The sequence below is a fragment of the Cucurbita pepo genome, chromosome 3 (genome assembly GCF_057944985.1).
Source record: "Cucurbita pepo subsp. pepo isolate OVF chromosome 3, ASM5794498v1, whole genome shotgun sequence".
NCBI lineage: Eukaryota > Viridiplantae > Streptophyta > Magnoliopsida > Cucurbitales > Cucurbitaceae > Cucurbita > Cucurbita pepo.
Genome location: NC_141800.1, coordinates 12,904,091 through 12,920,539, shown reverse-complemented (window position 1 = coordinate 12,920,539; position 16,449 = coordinate 12,904,091). Strand labels below are relative to the sequence as shown.

The 16,449-nt window shown below is 40.9% G+C and overlaps 2 protein-coding genes and 1 long non-coding RNA gene across 3 annotated transcripts; 2 read left to right on the top strand and 1 right to left on the bottom strand.

Moving 5' to 3' along the window:
* Positions 1-294: 294 nt before the first annotated feature.
* On the top strand, positions 295-3,221 carry LOC111790349 (protein COBRA). The gene is given in 7 exon segments (XM_023671225.2): positions 295-680; positions 1,246-1,325; positions 1,470-1,926; positions 2,047-2,206; positions 2,278-2,567; positions 2,659-2,768; positions 2,770-3,221. Coding segments are annotated over 7 exon segments (1,326 nt in total). The 5' UTR covers positions 295-595; the 3' UTR covers positions 2,914-3,221.
* A 1,250-nt stretch (positions 3,222-4,471) lies between these two features.
* LOC147793268 (uncharacterized) lies at positions 4,472-6,502 on the top strand. Its single transcript, XR_015420414.1, has 2 exons — positions 4,472-5,173; positions 6,309-6,502. It is a non-coding gene; the product is annotated as an uncharacterized LOC147793268 (long non-coding RNA).
* A 2,192-nt stretch (positions 6,503-8,694) lies between these two features.
* On the bottom strand, positions 8,695-11,601 carry LOC147793267 (uncharacterized). Its single transcript, XM_087122189.1, has 6 exons — positions 11,434-11,601; positions 11,012-11,248; positions 10,620-10,862; positions 9,566-9,747; positions 8,947-9,145; positions 8,695-8,865 (listed from the first exon to the last, which is right to left on the bottom strand). Exons 1-6 carry the CDS (start codon positions 11,599-11,601, stop codon positions 8,695-8,697), a joined length of 1,200 nt encoding a protein of 399 aa, XP_086978315.1.
* Between the last annotated feature and the right edge of the window lie 4,848 nt (positions 11,602-16,449).

Below are 16,449 nucleotides of genomic sequence, written 5' to 3'. Positions count from 1 at the left end.
TGGATCACCAAACCAACCTTGAGTTTAATGCAATGTGATTATACTGGTTGGATTGTAATCAGGCTTCCAGCGCTATAAGTTTCAAATGAAACATGGGTTAAACTCAAATTAATATGAACTTAAAACTCCAAAATGTTCCATTAGAGTTGAGGAATATAATGATATAAAGTTGAAAATGTGGAACATATTCTTATAATTAAAAAAAAAAAAAAAAAAAAAAAAAAAAAAAAAAAAAAAAAAAGGAATTGAGTTAAGGAAAAACTTGGTAAACAAGTATTTGTTGGTAAATGGATACAAAAGTGGACCAAAATTTGGGGCAAAAGAAAATCTTTTTGTGTGATCGGGGGATGAGAGAGGCATGAAACTGACAGTTTGGTATATTTGTCAAATTGGATACCCAAATTCTCAGTGGGCTCTCACAAAGCTTTCATCTCCACTTCTCAAACGACTTGCCAAGTGAGCAAACGGCCCTCGGCTTTCTTCTTCTCCGCGTTTTCCTTTTTTTTTTTTTTTTTTTTTTCCTCTGATTCTTGGAGTCCGAAAAAGCTTAAAACCCACGAACCCAGAACCAGAGTTTTGTACCGTAGCGACGATTATGGCTGTACCCACTTACAGATTACCCTCTCTCTTTGCCCTTCTCGCCATATTTGTTGCCTTCTCCACCTTTCTTGCTTCCACAGGTTCGTTTCTTCTTCTTATTTTTCTGGGGTTTTTTCCCCCTTTGTTCTAACCCTCTTTTTGTCTCAATGGGTATCAGTTTGTTTATAAGAATCTGTCTCCCTTTTGCTTGTGATTTTGACTGATCGGTTTTAGAATCTGCTCCTCCTTCGTTGAATTTGATGAATGATGAAATGGTAGCTTTGATCTTCGATTACTTTGTGTTTCATTTCTCTCATTTTCTTTGAATTTTATTTTATTCTTGGATCTTGGTCACACGGGTGGACTTGGACTTCAGTTTTTGGGTTTCGTTCTTGAACATTCAAATGAGTTATTAACAGTTTTTGGGTTTAATGCATTATACTCTCTGCATGCACCGGAATCTCAACAAATAATTCCGTTTGTTAGGAATTTTCATCTGTTATGTTGGTTTAATTTCCTAGGCTATTTTCTTGAGGCTACTAATTCTGTTCATGGACCATATGTTGTTTTTTTCTTGGTGGCTTCTTCGTTTTAATCATTATTATTTGAGTAATAACTTTACTGATTTGTGCTTTTGGTTTTTTCCCTTTCTTATTTGATTTTCAGAAGCATATGACCCACTTGATCCAAATGGAAACGTTACTGTCAAATGGGATGTTATAAACTGGACTCCTGATGGCTATGTTGTAAGTATCATGGCATCCAAGCGCCCATATTTTGAAATATAAGTGTGAGGAACTAATGGGGGGATGATAATAATAGGAAATTTAGTGTCCTTTTTCGTTTTTGTGCTTGTTTTTACATATTAAACTATAGTTATACATGTATAGGCTGTGGTTACTCTGTACAATTTCCAACAATATCGTCATATTCAAGCACCGGGATGGTCTCTGCAATGGAAATGGGCAAAGAAAGAGGTCATATGGAGCATGTTGGGAGGCCAAACAACAGAGCAAGGTGATTGTTCTAGATATAAAGGCAACATCCCTCATTGCTGCAAGAGGGATCCGACCGTTGTCGATTTACTGCCCGGAACTCCTTATAACCAGCAGATTGCTAATTGCTGCAAAGGTGGAGTTCTCAACTCCTGGGTGCAAGATCCTGTTACTGCAGTGAGCTCATTTCAGCTCAGTGTTGGTGCTGCTGGAACCTCGAATAAAACTGTTCGTCTGCCGAAGAACTTCACCCTAAAAGCACCCGGGCCTGGTTATACTTGTGGACCGGCAAAAATCGTTAAACCGAGTAAATTCATTTCAGCTGACAAACGGAGAGTTACACAGGCCTTGAGTAAGTAATGCTTAGAGAGTTACTTACCTGTACTCTTGTCCTGTTACTATGTTTTTGTGTAGCTTCAAGTTGCTTTCATATTCAATACCTTTTGTTTCAAGAAATCCTTCTTATTTGCAGTGACATGGAATGTTACGTGCACATATTCACAATTTCTGGCTCAAAAAACTCCGACTTGCTGTGTTTCACTGTCGTCGTTTTACAACGATACAATTGTTTCTTGCCCAAAATGCTCCTGTGGCTGCCAAAGCAACTTGAATGATCCCCAAAGTTGTGTGGAGTAAGTTCACTGCCTCATGTAAAGCTATAAATTAACGTGACCCGGACTAATGCTAACATGCTTGTTTGCAGGCCAAATTCTCCTCACTTGGCCTCCATTGTTACGGGTGCTAGTTCTCGTTCTAGCAAGAACAATGTGGCACCTTTGGTTCAGTGTACCAGCCACATGTGCCCTATCCGAGTTCACTGGCATGTGAAGATCAACTATAAGGAGTACTGGCGTGTGAAGATCACGATTACAAATTTCAATTACGCGATGAACTATACAAATTGGAACTTAGTTGTCCAACATCCTAACTTCGACAATCTTACTCAGATTTTCAGCTTCAACTACAAGTCGATCAATCCATACGGAACAATAAGTAGGATCAGAAACATCTCGCTCCGATTGTTGTTCTATTCGTGTAAATTGAAATTGATGTAGTGATCTAATAAAATGTGTGTTTTTAACAGATGATACTGCAATCCTGTGGGGAGTCAAGTTCTACAATGATTTACTCATGCAAGCAGGCCCGCTTGGCAACGTGCAGACGGAGTTACTTTTCCAGAAGGATCAATCGACTTTCACATTCGATAAGGGCTGGGCTTTCCCTCGAAGGATCTATTTCAATGGTGACAATTGTGTTATGCCTCCTCCAGAGGCCTATCCCTACTTACCGAACACAGGTTCTAAGCACGGTGTCTCGATGTTTACTATGTTGTTGCTGATTTCCTTGACTCTATTGTCCTTCCACCATTTGTTTACATAATATTCTTGGTCGTATACTCGAGTCATTCTGAAGTTTTGAAGCGGATCAGTCTGGCGGATACAATAATTGAAAGAGCTGATGAATCTGATGGATGTGGATGATGACTTTTAACTACAATTAATTATTGTTTCCGGTGATTTTTCTGATTTACTTTGTAAATGTTGTACCATATTATACACTTTCTAATATTTCCATGTCTGCGTTCAGATACTGTTTAACTTTGGGATCTTCAAACAGTTTTACAAAGCAATTGTATTTCATTCCAAATCTCTTTGTCTTCTTTCATGGATGATCTTGTGATTGGAAAAGTAAATTACAGAAGAATAGCAGATTTTGAAGTTCATTACATACTTGGATTCTCCATTTTGGAACTTTCTCAAAGAAGGTTCGAGTTCTTGTATACTTTGGCAGGAATGGGTATGTGTTACATGCACCCTGTGTATGTAGAACTTCATACTGTGAAACATTCCTGTGTCGTTTGTGTTCATCGCAGGCAAAAACTGTGTTTTCGTGCTTCTCTTTCACATAACATGTCAAGGAAAGAGATGCTTTTACTTATTGATTCATAGGGAACAAGAGGTTTGTAGTCAATGCTGAAAACTTGGAGTACATTGTTTAGATTCAGGTGCTGGACAACCATAGACCAAAGGGAATTGTTCATCTCATAGTTGAAGTTCTTGATGGCGATATTCATCCGCCAAGAAATTCCATGAAATTTTGCTTTACATGGCAGTGAACTCAAATGGGGTACAAGCATATATGATGCATGCACTGTATCATAACCTATTAACTATAGTAGCACATAGAGATCAGGTTCCATTACAATCTGGGAGTATACAGATCGTGGGCTTATATTCGTGAGTGTACAGATCGGGGGCTTATCAAGATTGATCAGGTTCCATTACATCCGGGAGTATACAGATCGGGGGCTTATATTCGTGAGTGTACAGATCGGGGACTTATCAAGATTGATTTCATCCGTTGTTTGGGCTCTAAGAAGAAAGAGAAGGAAAGGGGTGAAAAAAAAAAAGAGGGGTCTAGTTGTTTGGGCTCCAAGAAGAAAGAGAAGGAAATGAAAAAAAAAAAAAAAAAAGAGAGAGGAGAAAGGAGAAGAGAGAGAGAGAGAGAGGAGAAAGGAGAAAGGAGAAAGGAGAAAGGAGAAAGGAGGAGAAAGGAGAAGAGAGAGAGAGGAGAAAGGAGAAAGGAGAAAGGAGAAGAAGTTAGGGTTTGGGAGAGAGGAAGAGCAGGGAAGACAAACCGCCGTTGGAGATCGAATCCAAGGCAAGAAAATTCGAAGCAATACTTCTCTCGGTGCTGGAAAAGGAGTTCGGGTGGTGGATTCACTCATTCCAGCAAGAAAATCCGAGAACAAACAAAGTAAGTTCCGAACTTCTTGTTTCGATTTTATCTAGATCTGAGGAGTTTCTTGAGCGTTAGATCTGGAGTTTTTGAGGTATGTAAGTAAAATAAGATTCACACAGGTCTCTTTATGGATTTCTCTTAGTCCAATCGAAAGTTCCTGGATGAAAATCGAACAAAAACTAGAGTTAGTTGGAGCTCGAGTAAACCGATCGAAAACAGAAAAGTGAGTTTTTCTGTATCTTTGGACGACCTTAACTCATCTTATGCTCAAAGAAAAAATAAAGAAAAAATATATGGTAGAAGTAGAATATGAGATCTACAAGGTTCGTGAAGAAAATTTGTTGAATTGGATTACGGATTAGAGGTTAAAAAAATTGGAAGAAAATAGATTGAAAACGCGAAAGAGGCTAACATCTAGAAAAGAGGGAAGAGACGCCGCCACGCGTCGGCCAACGTACGGAGGAGCACGTCGAAATCGGTGATCGACACATGGCAGTCACCAACTGGTGAGGCGCGTCCTCACCCGATAACAGACATGCATCAGGCACGCGAATCCCGGCTGACCCGACTCGACCCGACCTGGGACCGGCGAACCGCTCTGTCTGTGAACCACTCCGACCAGGTGCCTCTGACCCGCGACTGTTCGAGAAACTGCGCGTGGATACCCGCGCGTAGGAGTTGCACGTAGAAACCCTCCAGAGCACGTGTGACGCGCGTGTAGGCGCGTGAGTCACCATTTTTCCCTCTATTCGACCTCCATTTGCTTGTTTTTCATCCCGATTTCAACTCTGATCCTATTTTCATATGAACCTTTCCGACAAATAATTCGAGCTTGGGAAGGCACGCGCCAACCACAAGTAGCCATCTTGATTCCCATGAGCAGTACTTGTAGGAACCGCTTGGAATAAGCATGCATGCTATCATACCCATAAACTTAGCTAGCCGAACCTAGCATATTAGTATGGGAACCATAAAAATAAAATAAATAAGGAAATCTATGACTTCTAGATATGAATGATTATGTAATCTGTTTAGATTGAGATTTTGATAATGTATGTATGCATGAGGAGGATGGGAAACTTGTGAAATCTGCGCTCTGGACGAAGATGGACGTTATCTTCCCGTTGAGCATGTTTGTTAATATTGCATGAACTGTTGCGTATTAACTCCTATACATGATGATTGCTTGTGTTATTTTCTTGATGAATAGGAAGAAATTGTGAACTTAGATTAGGGTGCTTGTGACTAAGTAGGCTAGACGAGACCCTAGATTGGGGGACCTCTAGAATACTGTGCATTTAGACCCGCGAAACAATTACCGACAGATCCAGAGCCCATAATTCCAAACCTGATAGGTTTGTGAGACCTTGCACGAGAACCCTAGAGATGCATGAATCCAAGTCTAAGCCACCAAGTTCCACCCTAGAAAGAATTAGTAGGTCACCACGGTAACTGTAGGTAGCCCGCTAGAGTTGAGCAGTGTGGATAATGTTAGAGCTTCGGTACGGAGATCGTTGAGCTAGACAGATTCGGATAGGGAAGTGTGACAGGTGTGCAGACCTAGTGGTGGTAGCTGAGGGGGTCTTCTGAACAGGACTCCTGGGTCGTATAAACCCGTCCCTGAGCGGGGGATGTGGAGCCACGTAGGATGACTTAGTAGCTGACCGGCACATAGGGGGTCACACCCCGAATTTAGTGGATGTATGGTCCTGTGTGAGGGTTGTCAGCTAACCTCCACGGATGATGTTCAAAGAGAGTCACGTATTTAGATCCAGCCATACGATCCCCTCAGATTTACTTATGAGGTCGCGCCTCACCTCAGGACACTGATCATTCCACTACATAAGATGGGCAAGCCTCCTAAGATACAGAAAAGAGAGTTGTAGTGTGATTCGCACTCACTAGAACCCAGAGATAAGACCGTGTATACCTACTAAGATCAAGATGTGAAAAGAGCCTACAAGTAGGTTGCTTACTGAGTATATTTTTCAGGTACCAGTCAATACGGGGAGGTGTTCGAGAGCTGCACTATCACAGAGGGGTATCGTTATGGAGCGTCAGTCCCTCGTCGGTCTTTGAGGGTCTTTTGTATTTCATTTTATATTTGTAATTCTTTTTGTAATAATTTAAAACAAATCTTTTCTCTATTTTATTTTTATTAAATGATAGTTTTATCTTTTACTTTACTTTTCTTTTATTTTCTTTTTGTTTGTTTTCGATTTTGTCTTTTTAGTCACGATTTGGTTTTTCGAAGGCTCGACAATCGAGTCGTGATACATCTTCACCAAGTCTTTGGCACAAGTAAAATTTGAGAACTCTACTCAAAGATTTGAGTAACTCTGCTCAAAATGGGAGTTCAAATAATAAAGTAGTTTTAGGAGGAGATTAGTTAGATAGAAGCCTCTATATTTTCTTTATTTAGGTTATTCATGTTTTCCTTAGAATGAGTTATTTGAATCTTGTTATTAGGCAATCCAATTTAAGCACACACGGTCCAATAGAATTGCATATTTTTAGGTTACGTGGGCATTTTTAGTGTAGATTTGTTATTTAATTATGCTCATCTAATTAGAAACAAATCACGAATCTGAATACGTCTTTTGTCTCTCGTGTTTTTTCTATTATTTTCTTCTTCCAACATCTTTCTTTGGCTTTTTCCTCCGTAAGGATTTCCTCCAATTTGTCGGTCAAAAGACATCATTCAAGAGGTTTAAAATCCATGTTGAGAAAGAGGAAAACACATCCATTAAAAGTCTACGTACTAACCGTGGGGGAGTTCACATCTCAAGAATTCAATAACTTTTGTGATAATAATGGCATACTAAGACATCTAACAGCTCCATACATGTCTTAACAAAATGGAGTAGCGGAGAGAAAAAATAGAACCATTATGAATATGGTACGTAGCATGCTTTTAGAAAAGAAACTTCCAAAAATTTTTAAAGTTTCTGGCCTGAAGCATTAAATTGGACAGTGCATGTTTTGAATCGGATTCCAACTTTAGTTGTTAAGAATAAAACTCCGGAAGAAGCTTGGAGTGGAGTATTTTAGAGTTTTTGGGTGTATTTCTCATGTTCATGTACCCGATAGTAGAAGAAAAAAGCTGATGATGAGAGTTTAGCTTGTGTCCTACTAGAAGTAGGTGAGGAATCAAAGGCTTATCAACTTTATGATCTTGTTTCACAAATGATTATAATAAGTCAAGATGTCATATTTGAAGAAAACAAAAGTTGGGAATGGGATGAGAAGCATAAAAAAGAAGTTATGTGTGATTTAGAATTGGAAGATCATGAAAAAGAGACGAATGAGATTAATGACAGTAGAAATGAACCTAATATTGATGCGAATCTAGAAGAGGAAGATATTTCCTCTATTTCTTTAAAGGAAAAAAGCTCATCTAGTTCGGAAGAAAAGAGGAGTAGGAAGACACTGATTTGGATGCAAGACTATGAAATAGGAGAAGGACTCTCAGAAAAGGAGAATGCAGCTCAATTAGCCCATGCTCACATTTGCAGGTGATCCCACACGATTTGAAGATCCGGTAAAGAGTGAGAAATAGAGAAAAGCCATGAATGTAGAAATAGAAGCAATTAATAGAAAGGATACTTGGGAATTGACAAAATTACCCGAAAATGGAAAGATTATTGGAATGAAATTGGTTTTACAAGACCAAATTTAATGAAAACGGAGAAATAGACAAGCACAAGGCAAGATTAGTAGTGAAGGGATATTCTCAACAACAAGGTGTAGATTGTACAGAAGTATTTGCTCTCCTGTGGCAAGAATGGAAACAATTTGTTTGGTGGTGGCACTTGCAGCTCAAAGAGGATGGTTCATATATCAGTTAGATGTGAAGTCTATGGTGAGCTGAATGAAGAAGTGTTTATTTCTCAACCCTGTGGTTGGAGCTTGCTTGGTAAGTCATATTCTCATTTTATGAAGGAAGGTTTTGAGAACTGTGATTATGAACCCACTCTTTTCATCAAGGCTAGAGAAGATGGTAAGATTTGATTGTAAATTTGTACGTTGATGATCTCATTTTTACTGGAAATGATAATGTTATGGTTTCTGAATTTAAGAAGTCCATGAAGCATGAGTTCGATAGGACTGATCTTGGCAAAATGAGGAATTTTATGGATCTTGAAGTACTGCAGAAATGTACGACCCAAATTTTTTTCCTCAAGTCGTGACTTATTAAGACTATGACGTGTAGTGTGTATGCAAGAAATTTAAAGGAAAACATCATTTCAAAAATCATTCATTTATTTCGCCATGTTTTCAGTGCAAACACCACTACTGCTAACTCGAGTTCATGAGTGGGATAATTTCTTTGACATTCCATTAGTTTGCTAGAAGCATAAGCTATCACATTTCCCTTCTACATGAGCATACACCCTAGACCTTGTCCTGATGCGTCGCTGTACACCACTAGATTCCCTGATCCATCTGGAACTGTAAGAATTGGTGCTGTCACCAATCTCTTCTTTAGTTCCTGGAAACTCTGTTCACAAGCTGAAGTCCACACAAAAGGCTTGCACTTCTTGGTTAACTAAGTTAGCGCCGAATATATTTTAGAGAAATCCTGGGGAAACCTTCTGTAATATCCAGCTAGTCCTAGAAAACTCCGTACTTCAGTGACTGTGGTCAGCCTTGGCCACTTCATCACTGCCTCTATCTTAGCTGGATCCACTGTGATTCCTCTGCTTGACACCACATGACCCAGAAACGCTACCTCAGATAGCCAAAACTCACACTTGAAAACTTGGCGTACAGTCGTTGGGTTCTTAGTACGGTCAGAACTTTCCTCAAATGCTGTTCGTGCTCTACCTCTGACTTACACCAGAATGTCATCAATAAACACTATAACAAAAGTGTCTAAGAATTCCTTAAACATCTTGTTCATCAGTTTCATGAAGATGACTAATGTATTGGTAAAGCCAAAGGACATGATGAGAAACTCATAATGTCCACAGCGACTTCTGAAGGCCGTTTTGGGTATCTTTTCTTCCCTTACTTTCAATTGATAATACCCTGACCTCAAGTTAATTTTGGAGAAAACTGTTGCTTCCTGTAATTGATCAAACAAGTCATCGATTCTCGGGAGGGGGTACTTATTCTTTATGATGATCTTGTTCAGCTCTCTATAATCTATACACAGACGCAGGGATCCATCCTTCTTCTTGACAAACAGAACAGGGGCTCGACAGGGCGATACACTGAGTCGTATGAAACCCTTATCCAACAGCTACTGTAATTGTTCCTTCAATTCTCGAGGTTCTGCAGGTGCCATTCTGTAGGGTGCCTTGGAGATCGGCGTGGTTCCTGGTTCTAGGTCAATACCAAAGTCAACTTTCCTAACTGGGGGCAAACGTGGCAAATTCTCTTGGAACACATCAGCTAACTCCTTGACAATGTGTACCGACGAGACTGTCTGTTCATTACTGCTGTCTAGGGTTCACACTAACTAAAAATGCGCTTGCACCACTGCGGATCATCTTCCTAGCCTTTAGTGCTATTATGACGTTTGAGGTTCTTTTAGAAGTGACTCCCTTATATGTAAAACTATCCCATGACGAGAGTCTAAGGGTAACTATTCAAGTTTCACAATCTATTAGAAAGCGATTCTCGCCTAGCCAATCCATACCTAAGGTGACATCAAAGTCTTGCATACTTAACACTATTAAAGCAGCTTTTATGACACGTCCTAACACTGTCACACTACCTCCCTTAACTCTATGAGTAGTCATTAATAGCTCGTGAGTAGGGGTGGACACTGATAGGATGATCTATAACGATTCTTTTTCTAGGTGCGCTAACTCAAACACAAACGAGTGTGTAGAACCCGAATCAAATAATACAAAAGCCAAATGACCAAAGATGGGTAGTGTTCTTGTAACAACTGCGTCAGGCGTGTCGGCTTGCCTACCTGTGGTTGCATGGGCTTCAGCTCGCTCCTACTGCTGTTGGGCACCCCGGCCCCTTTAGTGTAGGTCGGTTAGTGTTATCATCTCTCTTTTGAGGACAGTTTGTTGCAAAGTGTCCTATTTGGCCACAATTGTAGCATACATTAGTTCCTAGATGACATTCTCCCAGGTGTGGACGCTGACACTTAGGACATTGATTTCTGTTCTGTCCTGGGGCTCTTCCGCGGTTGGCAGTGCCACCATGGGGTGGCCTGCCAGTCCTGGGATGATTTCGGTCTATCTTTTTCTCCTGAACTGCGATTTGGGATTTTTGGGCTGACCTTGACTATAATTTGTCCATACGAGGCATATCAATGAGGGTCGCCATTTTGAGAGTTACTGTATAATCTGTGGATGCCTGAGATGCCACATAACCTCTAATGTTCTCCCTCAGACCTGCAATAAAACGCTCAGTCTTAAGCTCTTTAGTGCTGACAAATATAGGAGAGAATTTTGCCAATCTATTGAATTCCAAATCATAATCCGCCACATATTTGTCACCCTGCTTGAGTTCAAGGAATGCTGCCTGCAACTTCGTCCTGGCAGTGACTGGATAATATTTGCAGAGGTAGGCCTCTTTGAACTGACACCAAGTAATAGACTCTCCAAGCGGTGCAATAATTTTTTGAGCACCCTTCCACTAGAAATGAGTCTCTCCCTTCAACATATAAGTTTCACAATAAACCTGATATTCCAGCAGATAGTTCATGAAAAGAAGGCTATTTCCATAGCCTTGGGCCACGTTTCTGCTGCGACGGAATCTATTTTACCACCATCAAAAGAAGGCGGGTTATGCCTTTGAAAGTCTTTCGGATAACGAGACTCCACAGTCATAGTCCCTGAGTCTCTGATCCCTTGCAATGTTGTTTGTTGCATTGCTATCTGTTGCATTGTTGTCCGTTGCATTGTTGCCTGTTGCATTGTCGCCTGGTTAGTCACCAGTGTCTGCATCATTTGAGTCATCTGAGCCTGATTTTTCATAGAGGTTAACATAAATGCTTGTAGTACATCCGTAGTGAGATTAGTTGTTGGCTGGCTAGGTGGAACCTCTACATTATTGGTGGGCACCGGTGGGACCGCCTCAAGAGAGTAGAGTCTGCGTCAGGTAAGTCTTGAGTTATTTCTCTCTTTTGACTCATTCCTGATCTTGGTGCCCGTGGTATAGGACTCTCGAACCATTGAGGCACTTCATCAACCTTCTCTTGAGGTTCAGATACAAGTTGTTCCACCTTAGGTGACGGAACATCAGTGTCCTGAGCGACTCTTCTTTTTCCCCTTCTAGGTCCAAGCCCGAGATAGGGTCCACATCTCTTTGGTGCCATTTAGCTACCACAATAGAAAAATTGAGGTTACAATTCATTCAAAGCTCAACCTCTAGAAAATGTGCAATTATAACACAAGAAACAGTCATGATAAATTCTCTACTTAACAACTTAGCTCTTGACTTCGCAATTCAAATCCGTGAGACTGTCTGATCGCGAGCGGCACGTGATTGATGGACGTGTCACAGGGATACGACTCTCTAACCTAAGTGTCTATAGGACTTATGTCCTGGTGCTCTGATACCAAATTTGTCACGACCAAATTTTTTTCCTTAAGTCATGACTTATTAAGACTATGACGTGTAGTGTGTATGCAAGAAATTCAAAAAACATCATTTTAAAAATCAATCATTTATATCGTAAGAAGAGTGTTTCAATACAAAGAGAACATACCTGACTAGTTTTGGACAAAGAAAGAAAACAAGAATGGCAAGTGTACTAATCGGTAAAATCGGACTGACGCCCTGGGACACGCTTCCTCTGTGACAATCCACATCTTTCAACGCGCCCTCTTTTGGCCCAATGCCTCACGTACCTGAAAAAGAAAGGTATAGCAAGAATGAGTATAAAATTATACTCAGTAAACCACCTACTTGTAGGCTCTTATCGCATCCTGAACTTAACAAATATCCATGGACTTTTCTTTGGCTCTAGAACATCTAGTTCTAGTTTTAGCTCCTTGGGGCTTGTCCCTTGGGGTTTCTTTGGGGTCTTCGTACTTTCAATTAAACCTTAAGAGTTCCCTTATGCTAACCTATATTTGATTGGTGCCTTGTGAGTGGCTACCTCAGCATGGCTATGAGATTTCCTAGTGTCTTACCTAGGAAATGAGCTGCAACACCTTAGTTCCATGGTAATCCCCCTGTAATCTAGCTAAATGATCAGTTACGATGTGGGTCTTCCATTTCCCAGGCTAAAACGGCTATCGAGCAGTCGAGTCCTGATCAAGAACCCGCTGGTCCCCCACGAAGCTATAACACCATTCACACACAAGTAGCTTAAGGGTACTCTAGAGGTGGTTCGTGTGTCGTGGTAGTTTCTTAGGCTCCTAGGGAAAGGTTAGGTCTATACTTAGGTCACTCTAACCACAAATCCCTAAACTTTATCAAACTTGTGGGTCATGGAAATTATTGAGTGTGCATACAACTATCATCCAGCATCATCATACAAAATTCATGCAAAGTAAACATACATGCTCAACGGGGCGATAACATCCATCAACTCCCGGAGCGCAAAGTTCACAAGTTCCCATCCTCCTTTTAGCATGAATTAAACATATATATATAAAGCGGAAGCTTAAAACATAATTGCAACACTCAGATGATTCTCATAATATTTCACATAATACATCCATAATCTTAACAAATAAATTACCTACAAGCAAACATGGAAAGCTACTACCTAAGGTAATTAAACTAGCATGCATGCATACCTAAGCGCCTCCTACAAGTATTTCTTCCTAAAAATTCGTGTGGTGACTTACCTGGATGATGCGTGCCCTTATGTAGCGTTTTCACACAATTAGCGTATAAAAAAGTATTGATTTTACCTCAATTAGATCCTATTTCATATAAAATAGAGTTATGATTGGATTCGGGAGGAAAATAGGAAAAATAGGAGTCGAATGGGATGAAAACGAGCTTACACGCGCTTCCACGCACCGGGACCAGTTCACTCGCAAGATCCACACGCGAGTATCACGCGCGTACGCTTTTGCTACAGCTGTAGGTCCTTGGTTCGGTTCGGGTGCGATGGTTCAGGTGGATCGTGGGTTGTTGCAGTTCGTCTCGTCGCGTGGGAGCGGGATCGGTTGTGGGATGCGGGTCAGGTGTCGCCGCTGCGGATGCGTGTCGCTAGAAGACTAGAACCACATCGCTCCATACGGTGTTCGTCGCATGTTCGGTGGCTATCAGCGCTCGAGAGACCTATCGATGGTGGACATGTGACACGCCTCTTTCTCTCTCCTCCTAGCAGAAAAGTGGGTTTCTAATTATTTTTCCAACGTTCTTCTCATTTTTCTATCTCTCGATTCTTAATCCAAATTGAAATAACTTCTTCAACAAGGTTTTAGATCATACTACAACCTACGTGCCAGTATTTTTTTCTTGATTTTTACTTAATCATACGACGAGTTATGAGCGTCGGAAGGAGGTTCATTAACATCCTTACCATTCTTGGAAAGATTCTCAGACCTCAACGTTTCGTCCGATTTTCCTCACGAAATCAGTGGAGGATCTTCCTTAGATGAAGGTAGCAAACTTTAGCACTCTATTCCTAGAGGAAGATCTCAGATCTAAAGATGAACGTTTGAGATATTACCTTGCGAATTTCTCTCAGATCTTGATGGAAAATGGAACGTCTACAACACGAGTCCTCCTTTTCTTCAAGAAGGAACTTCAGCATGTAAGTCTTGGTCAAGAATGAACCCCGATGATGGTTCTTTGACAAGAAGTCCAACAGTTTGTTTTTCCCTCTCAAGTTTCTTTTCTTTCAACTTACTTTCTCACGCTTTTCTCTTTTGCAGGTGCTCTGTGGAAAATCCTCAAGACCCCTATAATGGGCTAAGGACCAAAATGCCTCTTTTGCCCCTCTGACTTTGACCGTCTTCTTTTTTTTCTTTTTTCTTTTTTAGCGTTACAAGAAATCAAGTGGTGTGTTTATTAATCAAGTGGTCTGGAATGGAGAAGAGCAATCTGGCTCACAATCCAATTGTTCCAAACTTCAAACTAGTGAACGATGAAGGAGGTGCTAAAGTAGACATGACTCATTTTAAATAGATTGTTGGGAGTCTTATATCTCACAGTCACTCGACTAGATATGATGTTTGTAATAAGACTTATCAGCAGATATATGGAAAATTCTATTAAAAAATCATCTACAAGCAGCAAGAAGAGTGTTAAGATATTTAAAAGGCACCCTTGTTTTTTTGAATTTTATACAAGGAGGGAGGAAATGGTGACTTTATCTCTTACACAAATAGCGATTATGCAGGAGACTTCAAAGATCGGAAAAACACTTTTGGTTATGTTTTTTTTATAAGTTCAGCTGCTGTTTCTTGGCAATAAAAAAAATAACCAATTGTAAGCTTGTGTCACAACCCGAAATAAATAACCTCAAGCTGTGACTAGCAATGACTATGACATGTAGTGTGCAAGCGTGAAATTCAAGGAAAACATTATTTCAGAAGTATTTCATTTATTTCGTAAGAAAAATGTTTCATTACTAAAAGGACATGTGTCTAGGTAAAAACAAGAAGGTAAACATGAAAGACAAAGTGTACTATTTAGTAAAACTAGACTGATGCCCCGGGACACGCTTCCTCTGTGACAACCCACATCGATCAACGCGCCCTCTCTTGACTCAACGCCTCACGTACCTGAAAAAAAAAGGTATAGCAAGAATGAGTATAAAAATTATACTCAGTAAGCCACTACCTGTAGGCTCTTATCGCATCCTAATCCTAACAAACCCCCACAGACTCTACTTTAGCTCTAAGACATCTGGTTTTCATTTTAACACCTTGAAACTTGCCCCTCGCGATTTCTTGATCCTTTGTCCTTTCGTTTAAAGATTCTTAAGAGCTCCCTTATGCTAACTTGTGTAATGACTGGTGCCCTACGAGTAGCTACCTCGGTATGGCTCTGAGACTATCTGGTAACTTACCTAGGGAGTGAGCTGCAACCCCCTAGGCCCATGACGGTCCCCTTGGTTGGGGAGAGCTACCCCTCTTAACCCATCCAGCTAAATGGTCTATACGATGTGGGCACACGTTTTACATGCTAAAACGGCTAAGAGCAATCGGATTCTGATCAGGAATCCCTTGGTCCCCCACGAAGCTATGACACCAATCACACACCAGTAGCCTAAGGGTCCTCTAGTGAGGCTTCGTACGCCGTGGTGGTCTGTTGCTCTACTAGGGAAAGGATTAGGTCTATACCTTAGTTAGTTTTCATGACTCTCATTTATGATTAAAACTAACTGAGTACGTACATAACTATCATCCAAAGTCATCAAACATGTTTCATGCAAAGTAAACATACAAACTCAACGGGGCGATAACATTCATCATCTCCCGGAGCGTAGAGTTCACAATTTCCCATCCTTCTTTCAGCATGACAATATACATATACATAACAAGCGGAAACTTAAAGCATAACAGCAGTACTCAGATAATTCTCATAATAATCCATACCATACATCTTGCTTTTAAAAATCAATTACCTACGATCAATAACGGAAAGCTATGACCTAAGACAATTAAACTAGCATGCATGCATTCCAAGCGACTCCGGCAAGTATTACTTCCTAAAATTCCGTGTGGTGACTTACTTGGATGATGCGTGCCCTAACGCAGCGTTTTCACACAATTGGCATATCAAAAGGTAGTGATTTTCCTCAATTAGGTCCTATTTCATATAAAAGGGAGTTAGGATTGGAATCTGGAGGAAAATAGGGAAAACATATGTCGAACGGGTCAAAAATGAGCTTACACGCGCTTTGACGCCGTAGTCACGCGCCGAGGTGCAACCACTCTCAGGTTCCACGCGCGAGTGTCACGCGCCCAAGATTTTTTGCAGTCGCGGGTCACCGGTTCGGGTGGACCGCAGGTCGTCGGTTCGGTTTGGTTCGCCGCGCGGGTACCGGATTAGCCGAGGGATGCGTGCCGGGTTGCGTTGTCGTGGACGTGTGTCGCAGGGAGGCTGGAGCCTCATTTTTCCAGGCAGCGTTCGACGCGTGTCCAAAGGTGGTTGGCGCACGCGGTCCTCTAACCAGTTGACACGTGGCACGCCAGCGGCTTCTCTCTCCTCTTAGCAGAAAATCAAGGTTTTCGATTAGTTTTCCGATGTT